This window comes from Cajanus cajan, chromosome 5 (genome assembly GCF_000230855.2).
Source record: "Cajanus cajan strain Asha chromosome 5, NIPB_CcT2T_4, whole genome shotgun sequence".
Lineage (NCBI taxonomy): Eukaryota > Viridiplantae > Streptophyta > Magnoliopsida > Fabales > Fabaceae > Cajanus > Cajanus cajan.
Genome location: NC_138521.1, coordinates 20292319 through 20307580, shown reverse-complemented (window position 1 = coordinate 20307580; position 15262 = coordinate 20292319). Strand labels below are relative to the sequence as shown.

The window sequence follows — 15262 nt, the reverse complement described above, 5'->3', positions numbered from 1 at the left end:
TTATTGTCACACAATTTTCTTTGTTTAGGTACAATCGTTTTTCACTCGGTAGATTACAAATTGGTGGGAATAATGTATTTGACTTTTCTTCATGGACTTAACATCCTTGTGTTTAGGTTCACTTGTACCAGTAATAGAAATTTTATTAAATAGTTTGTTTGAATAAATTAATTCAAAATTATTAAAATCATAAATTCTTAGTTTCGTTTAGACAATTTAATGTTTACCATATATACAAACTTAATTATTGAATATATACATAAAAATTGAAATGCTATTATTAAACTCTAAAAAAAAACATTAATCATATTTTAAATATTTAATAGTTTAAAAAAATTATGTATACTTTTTATGTCAATATTGATAAAGAAGAAAAAAGATATATAATTAAGTAATAGAGAAAATAAATATGAAAATTTTTTAATTTTGACATTTTTGAAAACTTTGAAATTCTTACTTCTTGAAAAAAAATTATATAATTCTAAATAATCAAAATACTTTCACTAATAATAATAATTTCTAAATTCTTTTCAAACAAAACATTTCATTCCAAAATATATTAAATTCATAAAATAAATAAATTATCCTCTTAAATTTCTTCCGAGAATAACTTAACATGGAGTACAAGGAGAACTCACGAAATTAGAAATAGTGCTGGACAAACATGACTGTTAATAATGTTCGCTGCAGCAAACTGTAGAATAAATCTCATTTTAACGATACAACCACTATTCGTGAATCAAAGTAACAGTTTAAATACTCCAGTAATTCCACCTAACAAGTAGAACTTCATTTGCCAACTCACAGTAAAAACAATCTAAAAAAATGTCCGAGTTTCACTGCATCATGCTCAGCATTAATACAAGTGCAGAGTGCTATTCTCGGTAAAACAATTACTATACACAAATATCACGGTCCTTGAAATGGCAGCACTCGTGGTAAATCATATGCTTCCTGTGGGATTCAATTCCTTCACGCTGGCAGCATCTTGTTACTAAACAAACATTTTTTTTGTCTAAAGGGAGTGGTGGGTGCTTAAAAGAAAGCAAGTGATATATAATTATGTAATATGTATATATGAAATTTCTCTCTATAAATTAAAATCAGATTAGTGGGTTACCACTTGTTCTTTTGACAAAGTTAAACTTGACTGAATCTTGGCTCATTATATTATAGAACTCGAGTCCATATATGCCCGGAGCAACTCTGAATTCCCTTCCTCTGCTTCTACTCCATGGCACTACTACCCTAACCAGTACCACCATCATCAAGTTCCATAGTTTGTCATCTTGAACTCTGGTTGGATGAATACCATAGCTTTTTCTGGCATATTAGTATTTTCTGAATGTCGCTGCCATTCTCAGTATCTTCTTTACGACACTCCCAACGCATACCCTTAGCAATGGTTGTGATGGCATCTGTAAAATAACTGGATTCACGAATGATTGCATACCCCCAAGGTCGTAAGATTCGATCCATTTCCAGTAACACATACTTCATTTCACACCTGCCATGTAACAATCATTGTCAGAACAAGTTCAGTGTCGGCCATAGAAACAAATTAATAAGCCCTATTTAAGTCACTGTAATTACTGTTGGATTAAATTAGATCTTCTAATACTTGAAAAGGATGACGTCAAATTACTCATTGTGTTAACCAACATTGCTATTCCGGTAAATGGAAAATATTAATCCCAACCTAGAGATTAACCCACAAGAAAATATAACAAAAGGCAGATACAATACGACATACAAAGTCAGAGATGCAAGAAATTTTAAAAATTATAATAGGACACAGCATAGTTACAGTATAATTTATTAGTATAAAATTAACATAAATGGTGAATAAAAAGAGAATCAATGTTTTAAAGTTAATGAGTCACAATTGAGATAAAAAGAAATGATCATTTATCAAATATGATATTCACATTTTTATTAGTATTGAAGCTAAAAACTTATTAAAAGAAATTGTAAAATGCAGCTAGGTGTATCCCAAGTGTCCATTAAGTGTTCGACACAGATGTGTACAGTTATTACTTATTATTTTAAAGGTTGGTGCTCCTTTGCTCCCATTGTTAGAAGCTAAATCCAAGAACATAAATTTCAAAATAAAACTACCTTCAGTCTCAATCCAAGTGAGTTCACAAGGAAATAAAATCCTAAAGTTGCAAAGCAAAACCTAAAGATAATTGAATCACCGCAACAACGGAAAAGTTAAGTTTATCTCTTTTTCCCCTAAATATATTTAGAGCCCGTTCAAATTAACTTGTTTAAAAAAGTAAATTAAAAAGTCCAAGTGATAGATTTTGACCAAAACATTTTTATGTGTCTATATACAACAGCTCACTCTATAGTCATATATTCATTAGTTAATGCTCAATGCAATGGGAACCAAAATCCAAGTGGGTTAGAAAAGGATCCATTAATGGATTGGGTTAGAAAATAACTTTATCCTAAAATAATTTTGTATTAGAAACTTTCTGGGGCAGTTATTCATAGAAATTAACTGATTTCGACTATTCATTAGGAATATACCAGATAGTAGGATATGTAATTAAGCATGCTATTTGCAGTTTGTGAACAGAGAATACTCTGATGGAGACTTTTAGTCTCTGGGACAGCATGTGTATTGTTGCATTGTGTGTGATTTCTGTGTTCAGTATTATAATTTATTAGTTTAATGTTCTATGAAAATGAGTTGACATAATCACCTGTGGCCTTCTGCAGTGAAGAGTCCATCAAGATGAAGCAAATCATACGTTCGAGGATATGTTGAAAAAGCTTCACACCTACCATAAAAAAATCAAATCAACATCAGATCTTACAAGGCAAAAGTATGTTCGATATAAAAAATCCTTATTGCTCATATTAAATATTTCCAAATTACCAGTCATGGAGGACTCCAATAAGGCCTCGATCAAAAACCACAGGAAGTGTATTGGTAGCATGTGATGAGACTACATTCATGACCCACACAGGATCATCAATCAAGGCTGCAGCAAAACCTCCATATACCGTATTCATGTCCATTATATTTCTTATCTTGTCAGTCCCAAGGTCAGGGATCAACTTTTTGTAATACGCAGTCTGCTTCTTCCACTGACTGTCATCATGTTTGAAAGCACTAGCACTCCCACGATGAACCATTGAAATCCGTTCTGGTGTAACATGCAACCGTTCAGGCCACTTCGAAATGGATGATAGACCTGATTTCTTAAACTTAGGATCTGGAACCACAATACAGGCACGAAGAGGAGTATACCATGCTGAATCTGGTTCAAGGCTGTCATCACATTTAGGTGGATAGGTATCTCTAGCCAGCTTATCATAGCAATTGTTATTCGAAGACTTCTGCCATACAGCAATGTCACCCTTCTTCTTGTACATTTTAAAGCACAATGCAGTCAACAATTCCTGCAGTTTCTCATAATCTGATCTTTGTGCTTCAATTGTTGTGTTCCATCCACGCCACCTGCGCTCATAGTTGATTGGTGGACCAGACAAGACCCAAAATCCTCCAGGACGAAGAATCCGGTGTATTTCAAGGAGATAAACTCCACCTAAAACCAGATGCCCCATAAAAAAGAATGAGAATTTAGAGTGAACTTATCAGAGCTATAAGTAGAAAGAGATTAGAAGAAAACAAATAACAAATAATCAAAACAGCAAGATTAGGGTGAAATTGACAACCTGAAATAAATGTGGGATCTAATTCAAAGGAATACTGTTTACCACTTTATAAAACAGTCACACTTAACAAGCCAATAAAACCTCTCAAATAGAAACAACTTCACATTGATTAAAACCCAAGAAGTCAAAAATTGCCAATAAAGAACCAAATATCCAGGTTCTCATTCAAAACAATATATCAGCCTGATTTGAAATAACCCCGTGTATTTACTACATATGCTTGAAATCCAAAACATAAGCAGCTACTATCGGGTAAAGTACTAAAGTTCGTGATCATTGAAAAGTGTTGCATAAAAAGGAATAAATTCTGTTTAGATACTAAAAGTTCAAAATCTATAAAAATAAAGTACCAAATTCTGTCCATGGGATAAGGCATCTGGAGCAATGAGCCATATCAAAAGCGTTGGATGGGAATGGAAGTCTCTGTGTAGAAATGACACCAAGAATTGCAGGGATACCACGCTCCAGAGCAAATTGAACCTGAGCTTCATGGTTATCTCTTGGTGCAAGAGAAAGAGTTAGAATCCCGCGATCTAGCAAGTCACCACCCCAGCTAGCAACCTAAAGTAAAATTAATTGATGTAAGTTTTGTCTACAACATGTTTGAGTAATTGAATTGGATCAGAATTAGAAGGATGAAATAGGAATTATATTACTGACACTTCCCAAATCCCTAGTTTAGTATCAGGAAGATACAAGAACAGAGATGTACATGAAGAATACAATGGAAGTGTTTTAATCCCCTATTCCCCACCTTATTCTTTCTTCTGTAAATCATCTTAATAGGCATTTTACTAGCACTAACGCAATTAAAATTAATTGGTTTTCTGTTTTGAGGTAAAAACTATATTGGTTTGAAAACATATTTGTACTGCAGTTAAAAAACACAACCAGATGAAGCAGCGCATGAAATTAAAGTTAAACAAGAAATTTATTGTTTACGTAAGAACCTGGAGAATGTAATTCGCAACCTATATATATATATATATATATATATATATATATATATAGATATTTAAAAAAAAACTCACCCCGCAACCAGTATCAATGGCCGTTCGAATAGTCCCGTCTTTCATTTCTGGGATCAGATCTTGCATTAAATCAACATATTTACCAACACCATTGGGGAACATAGTACCCCCACCAGGAAAGATGAATTTCTCCCCTTCCTTTATCAACCAATGCTGATTAGACTTCTGCTTGTTAATCCAGTCATATGGAACATTCCTGAAATTAGACATAACAGAAGACTTGAAGGAGTGGACAAATAGCAATTACAGGAATTCTAAACTAAGAGAACCTTTTATTGTTAGCTTTTAAGACATATTGTACCTGTACCAACATTCATCTCTGCTCTTTGGCCATTTAATTGGAGGCTTATAACCATTTGGAGGAGGAACTAAACATTCTTTCCTCTCAAATTTTGGAGGGCAATGGCGTTCCAACAAAGTAAGCCGATAGGAGCCATACTTCCTCCATCTCTGTAAATTTAAGCATACTTAACTAATAAGGGAACTTTCTTCTACAAATCCTATAGCATCAGAAAATGGACTACTGTTGGTCATTTTACCTTTGGATCTGTGCATGGAGTGTAATCTTGATAGTCAATGCTACATTCAGGAAAACTGGCGTATTTAATTTGCAGAGAACTTATTGAGGACGTCTTGGGGGAGTCAATGGCTTTCTGGCTGTAAATTGACACAAATCTGTCCTTCTCAGAACAAAAGATAATACCCATATAGAAAGAAAATCCACATAGCACCACAAATATGATTGCCATAGGGACAATCCTGCTCTTGTCCGGCTGGGTGACTGATTTTCCATCTTTATTGTTCATTGTTCGTGAAATAATCAACTATCTGTAGAAAAGCAATAAACTCAACATCACTAATTTGGAAACATGCTACCAGATCCCCCAACTCACCTTTCAAAGAATGATATGGCCAACAATAAAAATCAAATCAAATCCATATCTCATTCAAAATAGTCAGTTATCATTATTTATCAAACATAAATAATCACCAACAAAAATGGGCACTTAGAATTCCCAGGTTTCAAGAGCCATTCTGACCACCAACCAAAAAGTAAACTTTCTGTCGCTGTTTCAAACCTGATAATTATGATTATTATAATAATCTAGATGATGCTAGAATAATGAAAAGAAAAAAAAAAAAAAAGTGAAGATAGCATTCGTTTGCTATCTATTCCAGAACCAAACAAGCATATCAGTCACACTATGACTCATTCAACTCCAAAATTCCACTTCATCTAAAATCATCAAATCATCCTAGTTAAACCACTGAAGCCAAAAGGAGAACAACGGAAGAACATCATTAGATTCAAAAACAACAAAAGCCAAGGAATCAATAATCCATAGAAGCCAACAACCAATGTTGATCGATACAAACAAAAACAAGACTTAAACATTATCACTACAACAACAAGACCAGAGCGAGAATACACAAATTCCCATGATTGATCCAGATTGTGGAACCAAAAAATGTGAAAGAGAATACAAATGATGATCAAATTCCAGCTGGTCAATACTCAGCAACCAACAATTACTACTTTCCACGCAACTCGTCTTAACAATTTTCATCTCCATTCAAAAACCAAAAAAGAAGCTCTAGATCTCACACCACACTCTGTTGCCATGAAAAAAAAAACACAAATAATTAAGAAACGACTTCAAATAACAGTAACATAACAACCATTTCTCGTTACACCCATGAATTGTTTTTCCCCTGAACCCCCACTAACAGAGTCTGCGAGAGTGTAACATTTCAAAAAAGAACAAAGACCAAGTAACCCCCCTCCAATTGAACTTTCACCAACACAATTCAAAAAAAAAAAAAAAAGTAAATAATAAGAATCTAAAATATCCAAACCCAATCGTAAAACAGCAAAAAAAAAAAAACTTTGCTTGGGTGATAGCAAAGTAACACACAGTCAAATATGAAAGGCAAAAACACCATGAAGAAGAAGAAAAAAAAAATCAGATCCGTGGCAGAAAAGAATGACAAATGGTAACGGAAAGAGATCTGACAGAAGAAGAGAAGAGATAAGGAGACACTTACTTGTCTGTTTCGATATGTAAAGTGAGAGTAACGAAAATAGAAAGAGTGGTGAGAGAGAAGGAAGAGGAAGAGGAACTAAGAAGAAAAAGAGTCCATGCAGGGTGCAGCTAGCTGAGTCAGATAATACCTAATACTATGACTAACTAGCTCCACCATTATATATATATATATATATATATATATATATATATATATATATATATATATATATATATACCTATAATACCATGTGCTTGCTTGCGTCCAATTCATCGTACACCGTCCCACCACTACTTTTTTTTTTTTTTTCATTACTTTTCTAGTTGCTTTATTTTATTTTTTTTACTTAATGGAAGATGGAAATAAAATTTATAAATTAATATTAATTAAATTAATAGATGAATTATTAGAGACAAAGAGCTCAAGAAGTAGAAAGAAAACATTTATTGTTCATTGTAATGTGCTTTAAAAAATGACTATCATATTCTTGTAAATTATGTTTAAGGATTTAAGTATAATTTCTTTTATCAAATCATTTTTTTTTTATAAAAATAAAGTAATATTTTTTTTCCGTGAGTTCATATTCAAGTTGAAAATTAAATTTCCACCCATTCAACTATTTTAGCTTTATAAAGGTAAATAAATAGATTTTGGGTAATGTGAAAAATTTAAAATAAGTTATTAAATTATTCATTCTTCAATTGGACATGGATCATTAATTTTTTAAAAGAACCACTAGGGTATTTACAGTGCATAACTGTAACACGCAAAGAAAAAATAAATTGCCTTTTTTTCGCAAAATTATTTGTCATTGTTTCTTCCATGTATATTGCATTTTCTGGCGTTTTTGCGTGGCACCCACTAATTAGGGAAGAACTGTGACGTGAATATTATATTATAGTAATTTGAAACCTAAGCCTGAGCTGTGGTATGACTTTGGCTTTTGCACAAAACAAGGACCCTGGCACTTGGATTCCTTTTTAATCAACTAAGCATAATTTGCCACGTGGCACCCTTAAAGAAAAGCTTATTCTAAAATTCATTTAATTCTTTTGCCCCACTGTCCCCACCTATAATTCTATTATTAAAAAACGGAATTTAAAAATAAGATACCAGCAAATTGAATAAATTCTTTTATTCAATAAAACAAAACTACCCATGTTGATGTTAACATTATCCAATAAAATAAAATAAAAAAATAAGGAAATATTATCTGAAAGGTTCAGAAACAAAATTCAAGGCATTGATGCAGGGGAAGGGAGAGATAAGGAGATACTATCTTTACGTAGATATCGTTGCTTTTTGTTTACGCGTTTTTTTTTATAATACTTTTCTTTATGTTTTTCTTTAGGTGCTAGATTTTTCTACTTTTATTTAAGCGATAAAATTTATAATATAGTGAGGTCAATTATTTTGACTAGTGTTATTTGTACATAAAAATTAAAGTTAAATCTTACTCTTTAAAAAGTAAATATATATTACAGAAATGTTTTAAAGAAAGTAAATGTTTCTAGAGCATACTACTATATTAGTATACGTAAGTTCAAGACTCACGTGAATATGGAATAATAGGGATGGTTTAGATAGTACAATAGTACTTGTTTTATAATTGCACTTGAAAAAATATTTATATTCACATATATGGGAAATGGGCTAGTAGCTATTTATCACAAAATTGGATAGATGCCATACGGGCACTCGGATACGATATAGAAATAGAATATAGAGAGATATGATATGGACATGGATATGAGAATACGGTAAAATAAAAAAATATAAAATATATGAACATTGATAATATATATATAGAGAGAGGAGGGTTCAAACGATACCGATGTAACTTTTACTAAGTGTTACACTGCTGAATAACTTTATATTAAATGTGAATTTTGAAAATCCAACTGTTAGACTGAAAGTTCATTACTCTTAGATCATATATATCAAATTTTATATTAATCTAAGATGATTTGATACTTCATTCTCATAAAATAAAATTGACGTAATATATATATTTCAAAATATACTAAAATATGAACACTTTGATTACCTTCAAGTTGTTGTTCAATTTTAACAAAATTTGATATATACGATCTAAGAGTAAGGAACTTTCAATCTAACGGTTGGATTTTCAAAATTCACATATAATATAAAGTTATTGAGCGGTGTAACACTTAGTAAAAGTTATACCGGTGTCGTTTGAACCCTCCTTATATATATATAATACATAATATAAATAATATAATAATAGGTTTTTATTAACCAAATTAAACTTAGGGGTTCATGTCGACCTCACACAAGCAACTTCTGCTCAAGTCTGTTAGTGTTAGAAGCCCTCCGCTTCTTGTTGTTTGTGTTGCGCTCTATGCACTCTACACTCAGCTTACATCTCTCTCTGTTATCACTCCAACCATTTAAATGAGACATAGCAATGAAAACTTTTTTACCAAAATCCTCCATCAAGAAAGCTACAATCTTTATAGTGATACAAAGGTAAACTTCTCAGGTTGACCCGAGTACCCGAATCTTGCAGCGAGTTCTCTATAATCCAAGTAGAAAAAAGACACGACTCGTGGGCTTCCATTGTTTTTAGCAACCCACCTCCTCCATTCACAATTCACATTCGAAGAAAAGTTCAAACCATCGATGGATCGTCATACTTGTTCAGTGGCCAAGATCCATGCTCCTAGTTCGGTGTCTAGTGCTCTTGCGGTAATCCTGTCGCCTTGTAAGTATACTCTTATCTTCTTCTGCTTCTTCTTCTTCTTCTCCTTAATTAGGGTTTCAAAAAGGGGGGAATGGGTGGTGTCCAAGGAGGTTTAGGAGGACACCTCAGACAGATTCTAAACAACTCTACGTCTTTCTTCTTCACTAATGTGGCAGAGAATCAGGAGATCTCAGTGCTATGGAAAATTTTCCAAAAATGGGGGACGGTAGTAGATGTGTTTATCCTGAAAAAATGTGACAAGTAGGGACGAAGGTTTGGGTTCATACGATTTTATAGTGTCTGCAATGTGGAGGGTTCGGAAAGGAGTCTTAATTCTATTGTCATTGGAGCACAGAGGCTAAAGGTCAACCTCACTCGCCATTCTCAGATGGCGAGGAGCATTGGTTATGTTGCCACTTGGTTGCAAGTTTATAGGCAACGTGTGTCTGGGGGTAATGCGTAATCATGGAGCCTCGTATGTGGATAAATTGAAAGGAACGACGAGGTTTAGCGTTAGGGATTCGAAGGGAAATATGGTGGTATCGATTACGAGGGTAATGAGTGGGTGTGAAAAAAGGAGCCTTGGGGTCATCTTCATTTCTTGGTTGATGATGAGTTAATTGAGGAATATCGGTGGTCTTTGGTGGGTCCGCATCATCGTCATCTCCAGTTGGCTATGATACGTCAAGATTTGTTACAAGAGGGTCTTTTAGATATCAAGGTGACAACGATGGGTGATGATATGGTTCTGGTGGAATCGGATGTTGGTGTTAATCTTGAGGATAGATGTCACTGAATAAAAAGCTTTAGAAGAGAGGTGGTTTTATGAGTTAGTTGAGTGGCATCCAAGGATGGTTTGTGTACGACGTGAGACATGGGTACATTGCTATGGCATCCCCCTTCACGCATGGTCAAAGAAATTCTTCGTTAAAATGGTCTTTTCGATGGGGGATTTCATTCAAGTTGATGATGCTACATGGGAGAGAAGGCATCTCAATTATGCCCAAATTCAAATGAGCACGATGTATAAGGCGTTGATCAATGAGGAAACACGGGTGTTGGTGAATGACTTATGTTTTTCGGTGTGTATGGTGGAGGAACATGGAGGATAATTTTTGACAAAAGGATGGGCTAGTGATGATAGCACCTCTGAGGATGTCTCCGTGGATCAGTCACTTGATTTGGAGGATTTGGAAAATTATTCCTCTGATGAGGATAAAGGTGTGGAGGTGGGGCAACCGGAGACGATGTCCGAAGAACGTAGTTGTGGCGAGGTCTTACCAGGGGTTGTCAATGACGATAGTGGTGGGAATTTCGTTGAGGGGGTTGCGCAAATGGTGGAACAGATGGTGGAAGGGGCAACATGATCCACTATGGCAGTTGCTAAAATTACGGATTTGGTTATGGAAGGTGTTAATGCAATTGAAGGGGTTATTAACGAAGTTTCTAAGAATATTCAAAATAGGGTAGAAGAGAGTATGCAGAATGATATGGTGAGCTCTATGAGGGAGTTAGGCACTGGCCACTGTGTGGCATTGGATGATAGGGGTGGTTTGATTAGCAATAGGAGTAGGGTGGTTAGTAAAAAGGAAGGTGTGTTTAGTAGAGGGGGTGGTGTGGAGTGTGATGAGGGAGGGGTGCGAACAGAGGTGGAAATGGAGGTTCTAAATGTGGTGACTACTAGTGGTGTTGATCCAGATCATCCCAAAGATGTGAGTGAAGGGGGTGGTGCGAATTCTAAAACAATAGAGGGCCTAAGTCTGGATGGGTGTGCATTACTAGATGAGGAATTGGGGCCTGAATCCTATAATGACCTTTTTGGGCTTAACAAATTGCTTTGGCCAGATGAAGTGGAGGGGTGTATTGAGCCTAGGGAGGGGGTGGTGTCAATAGACTCCTTTCAAGCCAAATATGATGAGCCTACTATCAGAAATAATGTGAGAAGTGCACTAAAAAAAGTCAAAAAGAAAAAGCATAACAAAGGAGCACCTGTTAGTTCAGTGTCATTGTCGAAAGGTTTTTTTGTTTATAGTGACTGTTGCAGGTGGTGGGAACTCAACGGTGATCTTGTCGAATGATATTAATGGTGTTGATTCAAGTGCATATTTAGAATGGTGTTGCGACAAAGCCATGACTATCATATTTTCTCTATCTATAAGAGTATTGGAAAAGAGGTGCGTGGGAATGAAGACGAGGTGCGACAAAAGCTTATTTCCTTGGAGTGGAGGGACCATATGGTGGCGGTTGGTATAGGGGTTCCTCGGATATGAAATTAGAGTTGGTACATTCAATTGTCATGGATTAGGGGTTGATGTGAAAAGGCATCGTATATCTGAGCTTATTCGATCTGAGGAGCTAGATTTTATTACGATACATGAGTCTAAATTGGAGATGTGTGATCGTGCTTTTTGTGCTCGCTTATGGGGATCTATAGACTTTGAGTGGTTTGCTTCTCCTTCTCAAGGTAGGAGTGAGGGTCTACTTTCTATTTGGAACTCTAACCGAGGTAAATTGTTGTTTATGTTTTATGGTTCTGGTTTCCATTGTGTTTGCTTGCGACGAGGTGTGGATGCTTATAGGTGTGTGGTGGTGAATGTCTATTCTCCTTGTCAGCTAGTGGATAAGAGGCAGTTGTGGTAAGATAATCATGTCTAAGCATGGTTTTGGGAGTTGTTTATGGTGTATAGTTGGGGATTTCAACACAGTGAGAAGATTGGATGAGAGAAAAGGGGTGGTTGGTGACTACAATGCACGAGATATGGAGGAATTTAATTCGTTTATAAGAGATATGGAGTTGATTGATGTACCGCTAGTTGGGAGTCGATTTACTTGGTTTAGGAGTGATGGTTCTATGATGAGCAGGTTGGATAGGGTGTTGGTCTCAAAAAGTTGGAGTGCTTACTAGGGTGTAGGATTTGTGGTGATTCTACATTATATGTATGATCATTGTCCGTTGATTTTGAACCATAAGGTGCTAAACTGGGGTCTTAAACCATTTCACTTTAATAATTGTTAGCTTTCTCATAGTGGTATTGAGGGTGTGGTGAGGTCTGCATGGGAGAAACAGGTCCAAGGCTTGTGGGCCGCCCAGAGATTACGTGGAAAGCTCTTGAATGTTAAAAATGCTCTAAAGAAATGGAACATCGAGGTGTTTGGTAATGTGGATACCAAGATAAAAAGTCTGGCTAAGGAATTAAAGAAGCTGGATGCAAAGAATGGGGATTATTTTCTTGTAGAATCAGAAATGAGTAGGTAAAAGGAGTTAGTGGATGGTATTTGGTGTGCTCGGAGGAACAAACTAAGCTTGTTAGCTCAAAGGGCATGAGTTGGTTAGGGGTAAATATGGTGATTTAAATTCCAAATACTTTCATGCTTGTACCAGCGACATAACCAGATTATTGCTTTAAAGATGGGTGAGTGTATGGTAGAGGAGGTTTATGAGATTAAAGAGATTGTGAGGTCATATTTTGAGGAACATTTCAAAGCCAGAAGTTGGCTTAGACCGCGATTGTCACTTGCTGGTTTTCCTGTGTTGTCTAATACGCAGAATGCAAGGTTGGTTGGTGACTTTACTGAGGAAGAGGTGTGTTGTTTGATTAGGGAGAGTGATGGCAACAAAAGCCCAGGACCTGATGGGTTTAATTTTGCTTTTTTGAAGAGATTTTGGCCTTTTATGAAGGTGGATGTGATGGATTTGCTTGTTGAGTTTCATACTAACTTGAAGGTTCCAAAGGCTCTTTTGTCTTCCATCAATTATTTCCAAGAATCAGTTTGATTTTATTCCTGGTAAACATATGTTGGATAGTGTTCTAGTTGCTGCCGAGGCTATTGATTATGCTCAGAAATATAAGAAGCCGATTTTTGTTATGAAGATTAATTATGAGAAGGCATATGACTCTGTCGAATGGGACTACTTGTTGTTCATGCTCCGAGGGTGTAACTTTGATGAGAGATGGGTCCGATGGATGGAAGGTTACATATGTGGGGGTAGTCTATCAGCCTTTGTGAATGGGAGTCCTACGGCAGAAGTATCTATTGGTAGGGGATTGAAGTAGGGTGATCCGTTAGCACCAACTTTTTTCCTATTTGTTGCGGAAGGTCTTAGATTGTTGATGAGTAGGGCTTTAGATATGAATCTGTTTACGGGATTACACTTGGGTGGTGAAGGTTCGTCGATTTCTCTTTTTTAGTTTGCGGACGATACTTTGATTATTAGTGAAACTACTGTGCATAATCTATGGTGCTTGAAGGCCATCTTGAGTTGTTTTAAGTTAATTTTAGGCATGAAAATTAATTTTCATAAGAGTTTCATGGTTGGTATTCATTCAGGGGCAGATTTCATTGATTTGGCGACTTTTTTTTTACATTGTAAGGTGGGTCAACTACCATTTAAGTATTTAGGCTTACCTCTTGGTGCAAATTCTAGGAAGTTGTCTACTTGGAAACTAATGCTTGATGGCTTATGTAAGCGTCTATCCTCTTGGAAGCATAGTCATTTGTCTATTAGGGGGAGGGTGACCTTAATTAATTTGGTTTTGAATGCTATGGCCATCCATTTTCTTTCATTTTTTAAAGCACCAAACTCGATGATTAAGGAAATTGTGGCCATCCAACGTGATTTCTTGTGGAAAAGTGTCAAGGATGGCTCAAAGATTCCTTGGGTAAGATGGGAAACGGTGTGTAAGTCAAAGGTTGAGGGTGGACTAGGAATCAAGGATGTTAGGTTGTTCAATAGGGCACTACTAAGGAAATGGGTGTGGAGGTGCATGCTCTCACCGATATGTTGTAGGCTAAAGTTCTTCATGTTAGGTATGGGCGCATTGAGTCCTTTTCTAATTGCTCAAATGTGGATAGGAGGCCTTCTTAGTGGTGGAAGGATATAGTGTGTGTGCTACAACAAGGAAATTTTTTGTTGGATGAAAAGATTGAACGTTGTATTGGCGATGACACTATGACCCAGTTTTGGGAGGATAAGTGGATAGGTGGTTTGCGCTTGTTGGATGTCTTTCCTCATTTGTACTCCTTTGCCTTTGATTCGTTGTCAGTGGTGGCACATAATGGAACTTGGGAGGGATCTAGGTGGGTGTGGCAGGTTAATTGGAGAAGATAACCTTTTGTCCATGAAGTTAGTAGTGTGAATACCTTGTTGGATATGCTTCATGACTTGCAGATTTTCTCTTATAAGCAAGATTATCGGAGATGGATTTATGATAAGGATGGTGGATTCTCGATGAAAAGTGCATACCTTTGGTTGCAGCGCTTGTTGGGTGGTGAACTCAGATATTCTTCAGATTTTCAACTAGTTACAAAAAGTCTTTGGAAATGCAAGGTTTCGATCAAGTGCTTGGTGTTTTGTTGGCAGGTGTTCTTGAATGTGTTTCTGTGCAAATCATTATTACAAGTACGTGGTGTGGAGTTGGATAACAATTTATGTTCTTTTCGCTCTCTGTTTGTTGAAGACCTTCTCCATCTCTTTCTAATGTGCCTTATGACTTTTAATACTTGGTTAGTTGTTGCTAATTGGTTGGAGGTTGCGGTGGTCCTTCCTAATTCTTTGATTTCTCTTTATTTATATTGAACGAATCTTGGTATATATAAAAAATGTTCTTAGTATTTTCTAGTGGTTTGAGTTTCTGTTATCTAGTCACTATGACTTCATTGGAATGTTATGACTTTTCAACAAGGTGTTATAGATTGCAAGGAAGTGTTGGACAGTATTAAATTGCATTCATGGAAGTTGATTACTAATTATGTCCTCAATTATTTTTTAAGTTACATTAGTTGATATTATAACCTGTGTTTGTATTTCTTA

The 15262-nt window shown here is 35.6% G+C and overlaps 1 protein-coding gene across 3 annotated transcripts; it reads right to left on the bottom strand.

The window, feature by feature from the left end:
- Positions 1–559: 559 nt before the first annotated feature.
- On the bottom strand, positions 560–6916 carry LOC109819359 (putative methyltransferase PMT20). Of its 3 annotated transcripts, none has more exons than XM_020385066.3 (8): positions 6768–6916; positions 5261–5549; positions 5023–5171; positions 4722–4917; positions 4041–4251; positions 2888–3560; positions 2712–2789; positions 560–1507 (listed from the first exon to the last, which is right to left on the bottom strand). In XM_020385066.3, exons 2-8 carry the CDS (start codon positions 5525–5527, stop codon positions 1285–1287), a joined length of 1797 nt encoding a protein of 598 aa, XP_020240655.1. In that variant the 5' UTR covers positions 5528–5549; positions 6768–6916; the 3' UTR covers positions 560–1284. The 3 variants fall into 3 exon arrangements, with proteins under 3 accessions (XP_020240655.1, XP_020240656.1, XP_020240657.1); XM_020385067.3 differs by having other exon boundaries at positions 5261–5577; positions 6768–6908; XM_020385068.3 differs by lacking the exon at positions 6768–6916 and adding an exon at positions 5713–6722.
- Between the last annotated feature and the right edge of the window lie 8346 nt (positions 6917–15262).

Excerpts from the sequence above, each read along its gene's own strand:
- LOC109819359 (XM_020385066.3), bottom strand. The coding sequence starts at position 5,527 with ATGAACAATAAAGATGGAAAATCAGTCACCCAGCCGGACAAGAGCAGG. Across the intron at positions 4,252-4,721 it reads CCATTGATACTGGTTGCGGG|GTTGCTAGCTGGGGTGGTGA; the intron begins GTGAGTTTTTTT and ends ATTTTACTTTAG. Across the intron at positions 2,790-2,887 it reads ATTGGAGTCCTCCATGACTG|GTGTGAAGCTTTTTCAACAT; the intron begins GTAATTTGGAAA and ends TTTTTATGGTAG.